Genomic DNA, 18,838 nt, shown 5'->3' with positions numbered 1-18,838 from the left:
CCAGCTGTATTACCTCTACCCCTTGAGAGAGATGACAGGCCTGCACCACCCAGCCCATCTCCCACCTGTGACCCCAAACCAAATCAAAAGCCACTTCTAAATGAAAAGGAATCATTTATTGGGCCGGGGAGGGACATGACACTGTTTCTTTGTGGGGGAGGACTGACATGCGGCAGCTTCTGCGTGGGTGGTTCATGCACCCTGGATGGGCGTGGGGGAGGCTTGGGGGAGGAGCCTGCCGACCCCTCCCTGCCTGCCTGCGGGTGGACCAGGAAGACCCGCCTGTTAGCACCAGAGTTGCAGACCTCCCCTCCCCCAGACTCAGGACCCGCCCCCATCCCTGAGAGCGCCCCTTGGCCAGCCCCTCCCGCGCCGGGCCAGGCCAGGCCCGTCCGCCCACTAGAAGTAGAGAAACTTATTGCTGTGAGTGTGTGGGGAAGGAGGGGAGCTGCTGAGCTCAGGAAGACCTCCTTGCCCCCTGCCAATCATTCCTCCCCACCGCCCCGCCCCCAGCCCGTGCGTCCCCCCCACTAGCGCAGGAGGGATGCGCGACGCATGCGTGTGGGGGGGCGCGTCATGCAGCGCATGCGTGCAGTTGCAGGCACCCTGGCGGCCGAGGGGAAAAGGGAGACCAGGACCTGGCTCTCCCTCCCCGAACCCCACACTGTTTGGTAAATTGGGAGATATGAAGGGGGCAAAAAAATCACGTTTTGTAGACATTTATAACGATGGCAGCTTTTTAAAAAAAAGCTTAACTAAAAAGCTGGATACGTGTGGGAAACTGGAGCGCAGGGGAGACAGCGGGAAGTGGTACCCTCAAAAAGGACTCTTGCCCCCTTTCTCCGCCCCATCTGCCTCTTTTGAGGGATGGGGGTAATAGGGGCTGTTTAAAGTTAAACCCTTTGGCATACACTGATGTCTGGAGTCCCCTAGCCCTTTGCCCTGCCCCTATCAGATCCCACCCCACCCCTCAACCCCTGTCTCAGCAGGGCTTAAAGTCCCAAGGGAAGGCTGGAGGTGGGCGGGGGGACTCAAAATGTCCCTTGCATAGGAATCGTTGCATCAAGAATTGGGCCCAAGGACTCTCTCACCGACACGCTGGTGGCAGCGGGAGGGCTCCCTGAGGCTGTGGGAACAAGGGAGAGATTGCTAATTTTGCTGACCACCCTGCTCCAAAGGGGTTTGTTTGGGGTTCTGGAACCAGTGTGGTCTCTGGGCTTGGGGGAGGTAGCATACTGGAGCCAAGATGGGATTTGGAAAAGTTTTCCACCGCGAACGTGGTGGGCAAGGAACGCTGGGAAGGGCCCACCTCGCGGGCCACAGCTCCTATGACCACTTTGGGGCTGTTTTAGGGGAAGAGGGGCTGCCGGAGATTGAACCCCGGGACCTTAGCACATTAGGCAAGCTGTGTGCTTGACTGTCCTTGACTTGCTTTCAATGTGAACACTCAGCTGTGCGCTGCCGGGCGCACCAGCCAGGTGTGCACTCGAGCCTGGAGCATACACGTTTGAAACACTTGGTCGTTTGTGTACTCTGCAAACTACAGCACACGAGGGAACAGGGGTCCCACGCTCTGGGAAACTCTGCTTTGGCACCATCTCGGTGGAAAGGGCTTTGAGGGGGGTTTGCCTAGACAGAGATGCTGGACGGGGTGGGAGCTCCCTGGAATCAGACAGGCGGAGCCCGTCGGGGAAGGCCTTGCATCAGAGGCACCTGGGACTGGGAAGTGTGACATCAGGGGGCCAGGGCTGTCTGGGTTGGGGGAGCGTGAATGGATATGGGTGTGTCTGGGCAATGTCTGGGTGGTCATGAGGACGGTTAGGCCCTGGAGTCTGGAAGTGAGCTGGGGTGCAAAGGAAGGGGCTGGGAGGGCGGAAGAACAGAGGAGCAGGCGTGGCCAGTGGTGGACGGGCGGAGTGATGGAGATGGGGAGTGTGGGGTGCCGGAGTGCGCGGGGATGAGGGTGCAGGGTGCCGGGGTCAATCTCCGGAAGTCTAGGGTGCTAGTCTCATGGTCTGGGATAGAGTGGAGACAGGGTGCGGTGGAGGATTCTGGGCCTGGAGTCCATGCAGCGCATAGAGGAAGCAGATCCCTGGAGGCGGGCGTAGGTGGAATGCACCAGCTGGAGTCCTCCAAGCCCGGGAGCAGCTGGCAGAACCCCACACCCCCCAGCTGAGCTCCTCAAGGCTGCGGCTGATTAACCTGCTTTCCTTTCCCTACATGTTCCTAGAGGGTTTTTTGTTTGTTTTTCCTGAATCGATAGTGATGGGTGGGTCGCCCTTTTGGTGAGTGATCAGTAAAACCCCTAAAATGCCATCCCCGACCCCAGAAGCTCCCAGTGGCCTCCCCTCCAACGCTCTGCACGCAGCTCCTGGCGGCTTATTGCTGAAGAGGGGGTCTGGGAGGCATGCAAACTGGAGTGGGTGCCCCAAGATGGAATCAGCTTTTAGTTATTTACAGGAGTCGATGGGAGGGGTGTCCTATGGCTCATGGAGACCTGAGGTTTTCTTTTTTTTTTTTTTCCTTTTTTTTTTCTGAGAGGGGAGAGAGTTGGGGGAGAACAGGCTCCGGCCCCGCCCCCTGTATCCTGGGGTTCTCTAGTATGTGGGGAGTGAGGCCGGGGGTGTCTGCTGGCATCGTCATCTCTTTTGCATATTATTAATGACATTTTTTAAAGGACCCCTTCCCCACCCCCCACTCCCAGCGCCTTTAGACCTTCCCATCACCCCCAGTCCCCCCACAGGGGGGAGGGAAGCGCTAGAGGATGGAGGGCAAGGTTGGGGGAGCTCGGCGCGTGGCCCGGGGCGAGCCAGGGGGAGTGGCGAGGGGCGCGAGGCGCAGGGACACCCCGCTCAGGCCCACAATGCTGCTCAGGCTGCGGGACTTCTCGTAACCTGGGGAAGGAGCAGAGACAAGGGAGGGAGGGGATGGGAGCCAGGGTGAGGGTACACAGAGACCCCAAACAGGGACGCAGAGACAGAAAGGGGTAGAAAGGGGAGAAACACCCATAGGCGGGATGGGCGGGCCGAGGAGATGGAGAGAGAGGTGAAGAAATCGCAGAGTCAGTCAGCATCCACAAAAAAGGTGCAGACACAGGGAAGGGGAGACAGGGTTAGGAGGCCGGTGGTGCCCACTAGTCTCCCCACCCAGCCTGCCCTCCCTCTTCTCCCCCTCCCCACCGTCCCCTGGTCTGAGGCCCAAAGGCAGCAGTTGGCGAGGTGGGATGGTGGGCGGCTGGGGTGGAGGTAGCAGCTGGTGGAAGGGGGCTGTGCAGGGGCGGGGCCTGCTGCGGGGGGGAGGGAGGAGATTCCCTGGGACCTTGTGATAAGAGCTCACTGTGTAGCCCAGGCTGACCTCGATCTCACTACTTAGCCTAGGCTGACTTCAAATTCAGTAGATAGGTAGCCTTGGACATCTATCTCTTAAGAGTCCAGGACATGGGATGAGGTGAAGGATTCCAAAATTGGATGGGGTCTGCTGGTGACAGGAAGCAGTAAGGTCACACAGCTAATGGGATCACACATTAGGACCATTCGGGTGGGTGGGGTTTTTTTTTGTTTTTGTTTTTTCTCTGCCAGCATCAGGGATGACTTCTAAGCATCCCAGGCTGGGAACTGGTACTCTGACTGTAGAAAGGCGTGTCTGGAGTTGGGAGGACAGAAGCCCAGTGTCTCAGGGACACCCCCTCCCACCATTCCCGATTGCTAACCTGGGGGGAAGGGACAGGGGGACCCCGAGGGTCTCGCGAGGTCTCAGGCGGTGACAAGAGCTGGGGACAGAAATACAGAGAGTCAAGGATGGGGAATGGGAGGCAGATGGGGGTCCCCAACGCAGGCTCTGTTGGGGGACGGAGAAGCGCCTGGGTGTCTTCCTCCTCTCTGGTGTTTTTCAGGGGGTGATGGGAGCGGTGAAATGGGGGCAGCCAGAGACATCAAATATGGGAGGAGCTTCCGGGGTGGCTAGGGAAGGGGAGGACCAAGGGTGGGAGGAATGGGATTGGGTATGGGATCAGGAGGTCAGAGGACAGGCTAGGAAAGGGGAAGATCTTGGGGCAGAGGCAGGTCAGTAGAGGGACACTAGGGCAGAGAATTCAGCCAGCCCATCAGCTCCGGCCATCATTTGAGTTCATTGAATGGATTTTGGTATCATATGCAAGAAAAGCGAGGGCCTCACCCACCCCGCTGGGATCCCCGACCTTCATACACACTCTGCTCTACCCTCCATCCCACCAGGAGTCCCTCAACAAAGGGGTAAGGGGTACGGGTCTAGGCTGGGGGGATGGGAGGAAGGGGGAGGGAGTGATGAGATGGACATGGAAGGGGACGGGCATGTAGGAGAGACACGCAGGCCCCCCTGGGCTAGGAGCCTGAGGCCTAGGTTCTCACGCCTGTCTGCTGCCAGCTGGCACTCCACGGGGTCTTTGGAGCATGGGGGCTGTAGCCTTAGGCTGAGAGCAATGATTCTTCGTGTGTTTATATTTCTAAAGATGCTGTGTTTCTAGAGTGAGAAGGTGGCAGACAGCAACTTCTCATCATGTGTGAGGCAGGAGCGAGCATCACCCACCGCTGATGCTCTTGGGCCCCTCTCCCATTCAGCCATGCCACCCTTCCTTTTTTGCAGTATAGGAAGCAGGACTTGGATGTGCTAAAGCAGGCGCTCCACCACTGGGGGATTCTAGGCAGGAGCTTTACAACCAAGGTGCAAACCCAGCCTCCCCGAAGCCTTTTCTGCATGCCAGGGCTTGTGCCCTTGGCCTTTGTCTGCCTGGTTGGTCCTTTTCATCCTCAGGTCTCATGTCACTGTCTCAGACAGGTTTCCCAGAGTTGGCTGTGGCGGTGCCCACCCACAATCATAGAATGCAACAGCTACCTCTGCTGTGTAAGACATCACCTCAAGCTGGTGGTAGGGGCGCACGCCTTTAATCCCAGCACTCGGGAGGCAGAGGCAGGCGGATCTCTGTGAGCTCAAGGCCAGCCTGGTCTACAGAGTAAATTCTAGGACAAGCTCCAAAGCTACATAGAGAAACCCTGTCTTGAAAACCCACCTAAAAAATCACCCCAAGGTGTAGCTAAAACGAGAAATTGTGGGGTGAGGTCAGGGAAGGATTATTTTCTAGCCCAGGCTAGCTTCACAATCCCTTTGCCCCAGCATCCAAGTGCTGTGATTACAGGTGTGACCCGGCATCCAAGTGCTGTGATTACAGGTGTGACCCGGCATCCAAGTGCTGTGATTACAGGTGTGACCCGGCATCCAAGTGCTGTGATTACAGGTGTGACCCGGCATCCAAGTGCTGTGATTACAGGTGTGACCTGGCATCCAAGTGCTGTGATTACAGGTGTGACCTGGCATCCAAGTGCTGTGATTACAGGTGTGACCTGGCATCCAAGTGCTGTGATTACAGGTGTGACCTAGCATCCAAGTGCTGTGATTACAGGTGTGCCCAGCATGTTTGGCGTTTCCTATCCCTCTTGACTGACCTTTCATCTCCACAGACCAGGTCCCTAGATTCCCATCTGGCTTCCTTCCAGCCTCATGATCTGCTCCATTCATCCATCTCCTGGCTTCTAACATGGCCCTGCTTTCCTCGTTCTCGTGTCCCTGCCTCTCCTGATAGGTCTAAATCTGTTTTCTACTTGGTCATCAGAAAGCCCCTGGGGAACTGAAGCCCCTGGGGAACTAAGTCTTCTCAGATTGAACCCAGTTCTTAAAGTCAGGGAGAGGTCGCCTGGCTCACTCCACCCTGCACTTAGTGTCCAGGCACGTAACCTACATTAGCGACTGGATAAAAAATGCCCAGAAAGAGATGTGGACAGGTGAGGGTGGGGTCAGCGGTGGGGAGGGGTGGGTTGAGCAGGTCAGAGGTGGAGTTGGGACTAGGTTAGTTCTGGAGTATTAGTGAGGACTAGGTGAGTCCTGGGGTGATGGTGGGGTCACTGTCAGGACCTGGGCACAACTGCCCACCATGGGTGAGGGTCTCGGTCAGTAGGCGAGCATGTTCTCAGAGAGGTTAGTTGGAGGTACAGAAGGAAGGGGAGTCAGAGGGGCCATGGTGGGGAACTACTTACCCTAGGGGGAGGGGGCTCGTCCACTAGGGGGATATCCAGGCTGCTGCGTTGGCGTTGAGGTCGGGCAAGAAGCTCGGGGGGCCTGGCTTACGCCAGTATGGGGGGGGCAGTGGGGGAGCACCAGTGGCTGGGGGTGAGGGAAGAGGCCGGAAAGTCAGGGTGGGTGGGGAAATGGAGATGAAATAAAGACAGGTGAGGAGACTTGGGGCTCAAGGTGAAGGAGGAGGATAGGGAAGGAGGCGGTTTGGGGCTGAGGGCTAAACGGAGGGAAGTCCAGCACCTCCCCCATCCCCGCCCCTCCCTCCCCTGGGCTGGGGAGAAAGGAAGGGCCTCAGGGGAGCCCCTGGAGGGCACCTCACCTTTTCGGATGGATCCATCAGGGGAAGGGGCATAGTCAGTGACAAGGAAGCAGGCTCGGTCCCGGCTGTAGCGACCCCGGCTTCCGGGAGTGATCGGGCTCTTGTCTTCTGGAGACATGGCTGGTTGGTCGATGGCAGGGCAGTCCTCATGGGCCAGTGCAGCTGCTGCAGGGTCCCCATTGGGACGGGGGTCTACTGCAAGGTGAGGGGTCACAGAGAGAGGACAGAAACTGAAGGGAAAAGATGGCAGGGGAAGCACTGGAGGACGGGTATTGTAGTGACCCCGGGTTCAGGGTTGCTGGGAAGGTGGGGCGTGGGAGGGCAAATGGACTGAGAGTGTGGACAGGGGCCAGCTGAGGGTCAGGGCAAGCGAGAGAAAGCGGCAGTCGGGCCTTGTGTGAATATGCGGGTGTCTGGACTTGGTACGGAAGGGTGGCTGGGGCTGCTGGGGTCGCTGTGGGCCGCGTGCTCACCTATCATCCCGTCACTCGGGAGGCTGAGGCAGGAAGATTCTGAGTTTGAGGCCAGCCTGGGCTGCATAGTGCGGTGGTTACTGGGCATGGCCAGCATTGAGGTGGGGAGCACTGGCAGGGGCAGGGAGGGTGTCGGGGTTGTGAAGTGACTTAGGGACAGGTGCTGCAAAGGGCAGGGTGGGGAAGGGCTGGGAAGGTGACAGGGAGGGCGGGGGGAGGTGGGGGTCCCCCAGGCTCTGACTTGAGCTATTTTTAATGGATGGGAAACTGGGCCAGTGGCTAAGGGACAAGATGGGGGCCGGGCAGACTAGCTCATTTTCTTGACCTACTTAAGGCCTGGGGGGGGGGCTCACCTCCTTCCTCCAGGACACCCAAGTCACTGCCTGCAAGAAAGAGTCCCCCAGGACACCCGCAACACGAAACATCAGGCACAGCCACCAGTTTTCTCATCTCCTCCCTCCGCTACTTGGCCTGACTTCTTATTTAAACAAATTCTTTTGAGACAGAGTCTTGCTTTATAGCCCAGGCTGGCTTTGAACTCACTTCATCCTTCGGCCTCAGCCCCCCAAATGCGGGATAGCAGGCGTGCTCAACTAGACCTGGCTGGCTCTTCTCGTAGGGAGAACTCTCTGGGACACTCTGGGGATCCCGTTTTTCATGCTGTTCTCTGCAGATCCTGCCTGGCAGAGCCCTCTTAGCTTTGGCCCTTGGTGTTTGCTGGTTTCTTCCTTTAGCCTGCAGGTGGGTCCTGAACTCTCTGCTGCTGACTGCCCACTCCATTTGTCTCCTTCTTAAATGATGGTGGTAATGGCAGACCAACCGTGTTAGCTTCCCAGCTCTGGCCCTCGGGACAGCCTGCCAGGTACATGCTGTGACATACGCAGGCCTGTCCCCAGCCTTCCTAGCAGTCATGTGAGACTCCTGTGTTTTACACTGAGAGCCTTTCTTTTTGAGACAGGGTCTTATGTAGCTCAGACCAACCTCGAACTCCTGACTTTCCTGTCTCTTCCTCCTCAGTACTGGGGTTACCAGACTGCATCGCCATACCTGGCTCTCATCCCTTTCTCTCTTCCCTTTTCTTCTCGAATAGAAACAGGAGTGTCTGTTTCTTAAGAAACTGTCTCTAAGAATGGGAGTGGACTAGTGGCCCAGGAAGCCATTCAAAGCTTTTGTTGTTCTTGTGTTTTGTATGTATGTAGCCCAGGGCAGCCACAAACATGGTGACCCCCTGCCTCAGCCTCCGGTGTTGGAATTGTAAGGGAGTGCCACCGAGCCCTGCTCATCCTCTCTTTCCCCTCCGGTCCTAACTCCTTTCCTTCCTTTTCCCTTCTTTTTATTTTTCCCCATGATATTTGAGACAGGGACATGTAGCTCAGGCTAGCCTTGAACTCCTGATCCTCCTACCTCTACCTCCCAAGTATGAGAGGTACCAAATGCCACCAAGGGATGAGAGGCATGCACCACCACGGCTGGGTTTCCAAGTCTCTTTCTACGAACACCATCCCTATGTGGCTCCTGCCCAGGGGCCTCTCAGAGCAGCCTGCTTGCAAATTGCACATGGAGGCCTGTCGATGGCTCCTTCCGCCTCCTCTCTAGCCTTCTAGGCATCTGTTTTCTCGGTCTGCTGTCGCCTTCTACCCCACTCTGCCTGACCCTAAGACACCTTGCCGCTGCAATGCAACCCGCCTTCCCCCAAGGCCTCCCCACAATCCCAGTCCTGGCCCCAGTCTTACCTGCCCTGTTGGTTTCAATCACCTCTTCTTGAGCCAGTGGGCAGGGCTCACCAGGGGCTGGCAGGGGAGGCAATCCCATGATGCCCAGTCCCCCAGCACCACCCCTGAGCAGCCCGGGGTGCGTGTGGGGTCCAGGTGGGTAGGCCCCAGCCACCGTCACCCCCATGGAGGGAGGGGTGATGGGCGGTGGTGGGCTGATGCCACCGCTGCCGTGGTGGGGATGTGGTGGGGGTGGAGGCGGGGGGTCAGGCTTACAGTAGTTGGGTGAGCCAGGCTGTGGAGGCCTGGGGATGTGTTTGTTTTTCTTCTTTGGCAATTTCTGCTTGGCCATAGCCAGTGAATAGTACATGCCGAAGTTGTTCACGATGACGGGCACCGGCATGGCAATGGTCAGCACTCCTGCCAGAGCACACAATGCTCCCACCAGCATCCCAGACCACGTCTTGGGATACATGTCTCCATAGCCCAGGGTGGTCATGGTGACCACGGCCCACCAGAAGCCGATGGGGATGTTCTTGAAGTAGGTGTGATTGGAGCCCAGGATGTCATCAGGGTCGGCACCAATGCGTTCAGCATAGTAGATCATGGTGGCAAAGATGAGCACACCCAGAGCCAGGAAGATGATGAGCAGCAGGAACTCGTTGGTGCTGGCACGCAGCGTGTGGCCCAGGACCCGCAGGCCCACGAAGTGGCGGGTCAGCTTGAAGATGCGCAGGATGCGCACGAAGCGGACGACGCGCAGGAAGCCCAGAACGTCCTTGGCGGCTTTGGAGGACAGGCCGCTGAGGCCCACCTCCAGGTAGAAGGGCAGGATGGCCACACAGTCGATGATGTTGAGGCTGCTTTTGAGGAACTCCACCTTATCCGGGCAGAAGGTGACACGCATGAGGAACTCGAAGGTGAACCAAACCACGCACACGCCTTCCACATAGGTCAAGAAGGGCTCCGTCTCCACCTCCACGTTGGTGATGTTCTCCGGGGGAGCCCCGGGGATGGGAGAAGCCTGCGTCACCGTCTTGTTGCTGATGTGGATGAAGCCCTCGTGGGTCTCCAGGCAGAAGGTGGTGATGGAGATGAGGATGAAGAAGAGGGACGCAAAGGCCACATACTGCAGGGGGATGGGAGAGGATGGCGTGACCAACGCGTTTCCATCGCTGGAGTATAAAGCCCCGGGGTCTCCCACTCCCCACTTCAGGGCCTAAATCCCATGTGAATCCAAGTGTTCCCACTTAACAGTTCTGCCACTTCTAGCAACCCATTCTGAGGAAGGAACAGAGGCGGGGTGGGGGGGCTTCAGAGGTGGGGAGGGGGTTGTGCTTGCTGGGAAAGAGCACTTGCTGGGTTCCAGACCAGGACCCAAACATTGATTTGGGGATGGGCATGAGAGGGACTACCACATTGCCCATATCTCAGAGGTCTGGGATTCAACCTGGAGTTGGGCAAGGGAGAGGGCAGGGGGAACACAGGATTTTATTTCTGTGGCACTGGGGATGCAGCCCACAGCCTTATGCAAGCTAGCTAAGCACTCTCTCCCTGAGATACACCCCCAGCCCTGTTTCTCTTATTCTGAGACAGGGTCTCATTAATTGATGAGGCTGGCCTTGAACTTACAGTCCTCCTGCCTCCCCAGCAGCTGGGATGACAGACCTGCATGCCACTAGACCCATCTCAAAAGCCTGGGTTTGAATTTATCAAACTGGAGCAAGGGTTAAGCTTTCTGGATCTGAATTTTGTTTTTAATGGAATTGTTATGAAGATTTGGTGAGTGTACAGAGGGCTCGCTTCCAAAAACAGTGCTTGGCTGAGTGCCTGGAACACAGTGAGATCTGAGCTGTTACTAGGGTACAGTGGACCAGTTAGCTGGGGCAAGGATGAGGGGGTCAGAGGATGCTAGACCTGAGGACCCCAGTGCAAGTGTCCACTGACAACAGAGACGGGGTAGTTCAGGGATGGCACGCAACAATGGATGTGGGGGAGCATGAAGGGGGGAGGCGGAGAAGCCTGTGGAAGGGGAGGGTCACAGTTCTGCAGAGGAAAATCCAGGGGCCTTTGGGTCAAAGTCCAGTAACTGGGGGTGAGTAGCTTATGCTTTGTCACAGCGGGGGTGACCCTACACAGTGAGAAAAGGGGGGGGGGCTGGATCAGGATCTGGAAGCTGGGATGGCTGTTTCGTAAGATGGGGAAGGGGTTGGAAAGAGAAGGGTACTGTAGGAGAAACACCTCAAGCAAAGGAGGCCAAGTGGGCTGATCCAAAGTGGGAAGCACCGAGAGCCTTGTGGGTGTGGAGGGTTATGGTCCTGGAGAGGTGAATTCAGGGTCCTGAACTATAACTGAGGGCTGAGTAGGCCCTGGGCCTTAGGGTAGCTGGGAGAGTGGTCAGTAGTGGTCAGTCAGACCACAGATTTGATTTCTCTGCAGTGGAGAAGAGGCCAGAGGTCTCCGCAGAGCGCATGCCCAGGGCCTCCCCGCCCCCAACCAGCAGGCTGCGGTACTGCAGTGGGGGCGGGCCGGCCCGGCCCGGAGCAGGGAGCGCGGCGGCCAGTACCACGGACAGCTCCCCCGCCGCAGTGCGCAGCCGCAGTGGCCTGGTGGCCTTCTTAACTCCTTCCAGGCAGAAGCGCTGCAAGTCGGCGCGCAGCCGCAGTACCTATGGCTTCAAGGCTTCTCAGTTAAAGGCCATTGGGCCTATAATTTGCCTAACCCCTTCCCTCCCAGGAGCCCAAGGAAGGGTGGGCACCCGTTGCAATGCACAGGTGGAGGATTGGTTTCCCCTGAAGTGACTCCAAAGCAGAAGGCATGGGAGGGTGCCAAGGCTCTATAAAGGAAGCAAAGTAGTTCCGGGACGGCTGGACCCTGAGCTTGAAGGTGGTTTGCATTCCCAACTTGCAAGAAGATCCACCTGGAAGTTGGAAAGTACCCGGCACACAGCGAACATTCAAATAAATAATAAATAAATAGATCGGTTCTGAGTGGCCTTCGTAGTTATTCTGGACCCCTAGTCTGACCCTCACCCAAAGACTTCCTCTCTGTCTCAGCTCCCTTCAATAGGGTCACAGGAAGGAAGGGCGCCCCAAGCCACAGAGTGGGGGAGAAGATGATCGGAGGGAGACCCGAAGGAGCATCTGGGGCCATGTCCCTCCTACCTCTTTCCTCCCCCTTCCCCTCAACTCAACCCCAAATGTGGCCAATTCAGCGCTTCTCAGGCACTAAAACTTTATGCGAATCCTCCGGTCGTGTCCCCGCCCCCCCGCGCCCCCACCAGCACGAATGCGGCACTGCGGCTCTGCGTCCTTCCCGGCCCAGGACGCGGCACGGGGGTGGGGGGTTGGGGAGGAGTGGCTCTCTGTTCCTCACTTTCGCTAGTGCCCTCTCTTCTTGAATTTACCCCCCTTGCTATTTCCGCGCACTCTCCTCCTCCAGGGTCTCCCGACCCGGAGGAAGTTTAGAAAGGGGTTAAAGCTCTGGCCAGAGCTATCAAAAGGGTATCCAAAAAGCCTGGGACGTTACTGGGGCTTACAAACTTTTCCAGGAGAGACCTCTGAGGGAATTTGGTAGTTTCTAGGGTTCTGGGTTTACATCGGGGGGGGCAAATAGAGGAGAGACGGTAGGGGGAGCTTGAGAAGGGGGCACAAGGCCGAGAGAGGAGAACCCACCGGGTTGAGCTGTCCCTAGAGGGTATGGAGTGGGAACTAAAACCATCTGAGGAGTTTCTGGGTTGACTTGGAGGTGAGTAGCAGGAGACAAGTCTCTAGATTTGAGGGGACTCAAACTTCTGAAAGTCACTTGGCATTAAGAGAGTAACTGCGGAGGGAGGAAATGGGAAGGGATCCCCGAGGGTACAGTTGGAGGGAAGGGCTGTGCTGCAAACTGTGGGCGACCCGTGGTGAGGACACACACTGGGGTGCTGGAGAGGAGAGGTGTAGCATGGGGTCCTTTTGGAGACACAAGAGGGGTTGGTTCTGACAGCGGGAAGTCTGAGCTCTGGGGGAAGTCCTTTGCAGGGGGCTGGTGAAGAGGGTGAAGGAGGAATCTGGGAGGGGAATTTCAAAAGGACCCCCCCTCCGGACTCAACGTTGCAGCTAGGTCGTGGGGAAACTGTCCTGACTGAAAGCAATAGTTTGGAGGTTCAGTGAGGCCCTAAAGGTTCGGTAGGGGCGGGGATCTTTGAGAACTTTGAAAGCTAAGAGCAGATCACAAACAGCCAGGTCTAAAGTCAGAGAGAAAAAGAGATCTAGGAATTGGGCCCGGGGAGGGGGGGCAAAGAGGGAGAGTTGGAGAGGGGACTTCAGAGGGTCTGGGGGCGACAACGACACGGGAGGCGGTGTTTCTTAGACCTAGGGAGGGCATCGAGGACCAGGCATAAGTAAGTGGCTTCGGGGTGTGCAAGGGTCAGCGAGTTGAGTTTGGAGAGGCTGAGGACATTCTGTGGGCCTGAGACGTCCTGAAGGTCTCGGAAGGTGCGTGGGAAAGGCGGGGGTGAGGCTGTCAAGGAAGTCCAGGAGGTTTCGGTTAGGGGCCATTTCCAGGATCTACGATGACTTGGAGCAGTGGGTTGGGGTTTGGAAAGGCCGGGAAACGCTGAAGGTTCGGTAGGGGTGTGCTTGCAGGGGCGCAGGGAACTCCAGCTGCTGGAGTTCCAGAGGCCTGAGGAGCCCGGGGGGTCGGGGGTAAACTTGGGATGAAGGGCTCTGGGAGAGAGGGGTTGGGATAGTTTAGGGTGCTCGGAGAGCGCGCTCACCCTGGCGGCCCGCGACGAGTAGGGGTCCTCGAAAAGCGCCCACACGCGGGGCTGCCAGCGCCGCCACCACGTGCCGCCCGCGCCTCCCGCGCCCCCGGCAGGTCCCCCGGCGCCTCCGCCCGCGTCCTGGAAGCACAGGCGCTTGAGTTCACCGCCTGCTCCGTCCAGCCCGCCACCTCCGGCGCCTGCCTCGTCGTCCAGGCCTGCATCGTGGGCGCCTCCGGCGTTGGAGGCGTTGGCGGCGCCCGAGGAGTCCGGGGCCTCGAAGGAGTCGAGTGCCTCCTCTGCGTCGCGGTGCTGGCGGTAGGTCATCCAGCAGCAGGCCTCCACGTCCGTCTCGTCGATGCCCCAGAAGCCTAGCTCCTCCTCGAAGAGAGGACCGCACACGTCGGCCGGGCAGTGCAGCTTGCCGGTGCGGTAGTAGTTGAGTACGTAGGCGAAGACACCCGGGTGGCGGTCAAAGAAGAACTCGTCCGTACCCGGATCGTAGTCGAAGCGCGCGGCCGCCTCGGGCTCGGTCAGCCCGGCCAGCCGTGTCCCCGGCAGGGTGCGCAACGTGGAGCGGTACGTCTCATGGCGCACGCCGCCCACGTTGATCACGATCTTACCGCTGTCGCCGCCGCCGCCGCCGTGCCGCCCCATGGCCACCGCCGGCAGCCCGGGGCATGGCTCGGCGCGCCGGCCCCCGGGCCCGCGGGAAAGCGGAGCACCCGCCGGGCACGCGGCAGGGCCGGGCTGCGCGCACTGCTGATGCAGCGGCGGCGGCGGAGACTCGGGCGGCTGCGGCGTTGGTGCCGGCTGCGGTTGCTGCTCGCCGGCCTCCTGGCGCCCGCGGAAGGACCAAACGCACACTGAGCTCAGCATTGGACGGGGAGGCGGGGCTGGGGGGAGGCAGGATCTTAGGGGCGGGGTCCGGGTGGAAAGGCCAACGTGATTGGATGAGAGGAGACGATGAATGGATGAAGAGGGCGCGATTGGGTAGGTGCAGGGAGGACAAGAGCTGATTGGGCCGAGGGGCTGGGCGGGGTCACAGCTAGACGGACTCCGTACCCTAGCTGGAGGAGGTGGGGTTGCACAGAAGCCTCAGGGATTGGGTCGTACCTAGAAGAGGGCGGGGCGTCAAGGGAACCCTAAAAATGCCTAACTCAGCAGCACAGCGAAAATGGAGACCTAGGAGCCAGGTATGAGAGAGACAGGTGCGGTGGAGACAGGGGGGTCAGGAGTTCAAGGTCATGCTGCAGACTGAGATGGAGTCCAGCCTGGGTGACATGAAATTCTACCTCAAAAAAAAAAAATCGCAGTAGGAGAAACTGACAAAAAAAAAAACAAACAAACAAACTGGTAACTGGCCTAAAGTCTTGGTAGGCAGGACCTGTACTGGAAAAACAGATGAATAGGAAATGGTTTGGTTAGGTTAACAGTGATTGGAAACCCAGGAAATTAATAACAGTCGTTATTGGGCCTGGACACTGAGGGGAAGGGTCTCACTTGGGGTGGGAGGCAGACAGAGCTGAAGATGGAGATGGAACCTGATTTAAAAAACAAACAAACAAACAAACGGACAGGAGACAGGCGACGGTAAGACACTGGGACAGTGGGGAGGGGTGGAAGAAGAGGCCTGGGATCTTCTGGGTGGGAACTAGGGAGGGGCCGAGACTGCAGGCTGAAGAGTTCAGAGAGGCGTTAGGTTTGCTACTCTGCCTCTGCCTCAGCCTCCCGGTAGCTGGGATGACAGACGTGCGCCATCAGGTCCTGCTGTGGGTTGCAAACTTGGACTTCGTTAGGAAGAGGGTCCGATGATGGATGGGAAGAGACAGGCAGATGGGTGGGATCTGTAAGGGGTTGGGAACGTCTTCAGTGGCCCAGAGGAAGATGAGACTAATAAGTGGATGGCGGAGTGGGGCGTTAAAAATGAGCATTCAGAGCTCCAGGAGCCGCCAGGCTGGTGAGATGGAGAACAGGAAATGAGGCACCTGTTAGGGGAAAGACATTTGCTTCGCTGGACACGGGGGTGGGGGCCAGGGCTGGAATGGAGAGATTCCGGGTCAGAGCCCACGAGGCCTTGAGGAAGGGTGAAAGTTTCCAGCCGGTGGAGGAAAGGGAATGAAGCCTAAACCACAGATATTGCGGACAGGGGCGCCAAGAGACGGGTAAAGGAGTGGGCGCTGGTACATGCACAGAGGAGAGCAGCGGGGAGAGCCGGCCACAGCTTCTCAGTCACTGGGGTAGGCGCTCCGCCCCCTGGGCGGTCCTAGGCGCGGGGCGGGAGGAGGCGCCTGCGAGAGCGGAGAGGACGGGTCAGGGGCTGCTGCGGTCGCTGGCTCGTCGCCTCCCTCTGCAGGCGCCACGCAGGTCCGTATTCTCATCCCAAGCCCCGTTCCCACTTAAGAGTCTGTCACTTTTTCTCCGTTGTCTCTGAGTGTTCCCCACCTGTCCCCACTACTCTGGGGATCTGGTTCCCTTTCTAAGTGTTCCTCGGGCTCTGCCTGTCTCTCTGTGAGGGTCTCGTCCTTTCTCTCTGGGGCTTTGGCCCCTCTCTGGTCTCAGTCCTTCTTTAGCTTTTGTCTCTCTCTAGGTCTCTATCTCTTACCCTCTGGGTCTATGCTCCCCCTCCCTGGGACTCTGCCCCTCTCCCTCTCTCTGGATCTCTGTCTGCCTCACTTTCTGAGGCTCCATCGCCCTCTCTCCTTGGGTCTTGGTTCCTCTCTGTTTTTGTCTCTGTCTCTCTGTGTGTCTCTGTCGCCCTCTTCTGCTGGGTCTTGGTTCCTCTGTCTCTGGGTCTCTGTTTTTGTCTCTTTCTGTCTGTCTCTCTGTGTGTCTCTGTCGCCCTCTCCTGCTGGGTCTTGGTTCCTCTGTCTCTGGGTCTCAGTCTGTCTCTCTGTGTGTCTCTGTCGCCCTCTCCTGCTGGGTCTTGGTTCTCCTCTGTCTCTGGGTCTCTGTCTCTCTCTGTGTGTCTCTGTCGCCCTCTCCTGCTGGGCCTTGGTTCCTCTCTGGTGTTGTCTCTGTCCTCTTCTGCTGGGTCTTGCTTGGTTCCTCTCTCTCTGGGTTCTCCATCTCAGTCTAACCCCCCATCTTGACAGCCATTGAGTCTGAGTCACTGTAGAGTTGCAGAAGTGGGACATGTCCCAGGAGTGAGCCCTCACCTGCCCTAGCCCTGAAGTCCCCATCCTCTGGAGCCTTCAAGACTCTGCTGGACCCACTAGGGTAGAAAATAGAAAGAGGGACTACCCACTGTGTACCCCTAATTCTGGCATGTTACAAAGAGAAGCAGTGACTTGCTGTGATGGGTGGGTCCCAGGTCAGCTGGGGGCAGGGTTGCAGGCTGGCCCAGGTCAGCTGGGGACAGGGTTGCAGGGTGGGTCCCAGGTCAGCTGGGGACAGGGTTGCAGGCTGGCCCAGGTCAGCTGGGGACAGGGTTTCAGGGTGGGTCCCAGGCCAGCTGGGGACAGGGTTGCAGGGTGGGTCCCAGGCCAGCTGGGGACAGGGTTGCAGGCTGGCCCAGGTCAGCTGGGGACAGGGTTGCAGGGTGGGTCCCAGGCCAGCTGGGGACAGGGTTGCAGGCTGGCCCAGGGTAGGGTGTGCATTAGGCGATGGAAGGATGGACTGGCAGAAGGGCCTAAGTCGCAATGCTCTGTCACACCTCACCTCTGCCCTGACTTTCTGTTACCAAATAAATCAGTGTTTTGTTTGTTCCCCAGAGGTCAGGAGTAGGAGTAAGGAGGAGAAAACAGAGAAGAGTATGGGGGTTAGAGGTGGGGATAGAGAGCAGGAAACAGTTTTCAAACTGTTTCAACTGTTTCATGGAGCCCTGGGAGACTTGGGTATCTTGTAAGGCCTGTTATGGAACATTTGTTTCACTGGACAAAGATGTGCTACATTTGTTTATACTGCATTTGTTTAATTGTGTAAAGATGTGCTACATTTGTTTATACTGCATTTGTTTAATTGTGTAAAGATGTGCTACATTTGTTTATACTGCATTTGTTTAATTGTGTAAAGATGTGTTACATTTGTTTCTGCTGCATTTGTTTAATTGTGTAAAGATGTGTTACATTTGTTTCTGCTGCATTTGTTTAATTGTGTAAAGATGTGTTATATTTGTTTCTGCTGCATTTGTTTAATTGTGTAAAGATATGTTGCTGTTTCACCTTTCCTGCCTAAGGAACCTGATCTAATAAAAAGCTGAACGGTCAGCCAAGCAGTGTTGGTGCACACCTTTAATACCCAGCACTGGGGAGGCAGAGGCAAGCGGACCTCTGTGAGTCTGAGACCAGCCTGGTCTACAAGAGCTAGTTCTAGGACAGCCTCCAAAGCCTGGAGAAATGGCTCAGAGGTTAAGAGCACTGACTGTTCTTCCAGAGGTCCTGAGTTCAATTCCCAGCAACCACATGGTGGCTCACAACCATCTACAATTCAATCTGGTGCCCTCTTCTGGTATGTAGGCAGAACACTGTATATGTAATAAATAAATCTTAAAAAAAGAAAAGCTGAACAGCCAATAGCTAGGCAGTAGAGGGGAAGGCAGGGCTGGCGAGCAGAGAGAATAAGTAGGAGGAGGAGTCTAGGCTTGGGGAAGAAGAGGGGAGAGAATGAGGGAGAAAGAGGGGGAGACACCAGGGACAGACACAGAGGCAGCAGGAATGATGGAAATACAGAATGAAAGAAAGGGAAAAAGCCTTGAGGCAAAAAGTGGACGAAGAGAAACAGGTTAGACTAAGTTCTAAGAGCTAGTGGGCCGAACATAAGCTGAGGCCAAGCACTCATAACTAATATTAAGTCTCCGTGTCATGATTAGGGTGCTGGTTGTTGGCCCGAGACAAGGCCTCCCACACTCCCCAGGGCAGGGGGAGAGGGGCTGGTCGGGAGAGAATCACTACCTTTGACCATAGACTGGATGGAGCATTCAGAGGGGAACAGAATGAGGAAATGCATGAAGGGTGTCTGACCCCTTCTCGAAACTCTTTTCTCAGTCCGGGTCCACCTCGCCCATCCCCATCCTTTCCCCCAGACTCCCTCTGTCTTCCCCGGCATCCCCTCCTGCTGTCCCATCCCTAGAGACCAGTCTCCTCCTCCTGAACTTCTAAGATTACTCTTTGCTCCGCCTCTTACCTCCCATCCATCACTGCAAAATCCAGTGAAGCCAAGACTGAGGACAGACATTCCCCGCTTATTCTTCACACGCTACTACACACCCCACCCCACCCCGGCACACAATGGCAGTCAGGTGAGTCTCCGAGTTTGAGGCCAGCCTTTTCTACAGAGTGAGTTCCAGGCCAGCCAGGGCTGCACAGAGTAATCCTGTCTCGAAAAAAAAACAAAAGCAACCAACCGTACAATAAATAAATAAATAAATAAATAAATCCATAAATCCCACGCAGGTACTTGCCACCTTCCCCAGGCTAACCCCAGGTGACCCTTCCCTGAAATCTTTGGCTCCCTGTCTCACAAGCTGAGTGTAGACTGTCTTCCC

At 57.0% G+C, this 18,838-nt stretch overlaps 1 protein-coding gene across 13 annotated transcripts; it reads right to left on the bottom strand.

Annotated features, from left to right (window-relative positions):
• Positions 1 to 97: 97 nt before the first annotated feature.
• Kcnc3 (potassium voltage-gated channel subfamily C member 3) lies at positions 98 to 16,178 on the bottom strand. 13 transcript variants are annotated; one of them, XR_001197394.3, is made up of 7 exons: positions 13,369 to 16,178; positions 8,631 to 9,738; positions 7,251 to 7,280; positions 6,425 to 6,619; positions 6,066 to 6,192; positions 3,710 to 3,769; positions 2,814 to 2,894 (listed from the first exon to the last, which is right to left on the bottom strand). XR_001197394.3 is itself a non-coding variant. In XM_013124236.3 (6 exons), the coding sequence occupies exons 1-5, from the start codon at positions 14,230 to 14,232 to the stop codon at positions 3,753 to 3,755; spliced, it is 2,214 nt and encodes a 737-aa protein (XP_012979690.3). In that variant the 5' UTR covers positions 14,233 to 16,177; the 3' UTR covers positions 2,759 to 2,894; positions 3,710 to 3,752. The 13 variants fall into 13 exon arrangements, 12 of the variants coding, with proteins under 12 accessions (XP_012979685.3, XP_012979686.3, XP_021091363.2 ...); XM_013124236.3 differs by lacking the exon at positions 6,066 to 6,192 and having other exon boundaries at positions 2,759 to 2,894; positions 13,369 to 16,177; XM_021235703.2 differs by lacking the exon at positions 3,710 to 3,769 and having other exon boundaries at positions 2,762 to 2,894.
• Between the last annotated feature and the right edge of the window lie 2,660 nt (positions 16,179 to 18,838).

The sequence above is a fragment of the Mesocricetus auratus genome, unplaced genomic scaffold, assembly GCF_017639785.1.
Source record: "Mesocricetus auratus isolate SY011 unplaced genomic scaffold, BCM_Maur_2.0 Super-Scaffold_100054, whole genome shotgun sequence".
NCBI classification, from domain to species: domain Eukaryota; kingdom Metazoa; phylum Chordata; class Mammalia; order Rodentia; family Cricetidae; genus Mesocricetus; species Mesocricetus auratus.
This window is presented reverse-complemented; position numbering and strand designations above follow the sequence as displayed.

Excerpts from the sequence above, each read along its gene's own strand:
- Kcnc3 (XM_013124231.3), bottom strand. The coding sequence starts at position 14,232 with ATGCTGAGCTCAGTGTGCGTTTGGTCCTTCCGCGGGCGCCAGGAGGCC. Across the intron at positions 9,739-13,368 it reads ACTCGTCGCGGGCCGCCAGG|TATGTGGCCTTTGCGTCCCT; the intron begins GTGAGCGCGCTC and ends ATCCCCCTGCAG. Across the intron at positions 7,281-8,630 it reads GATTGAAACCAACAGGGCAG|GCAGTGACTTGGGTGTCCTG; the intron begins GTAAGACTGGGG and ends TCTTTCTTGCAG.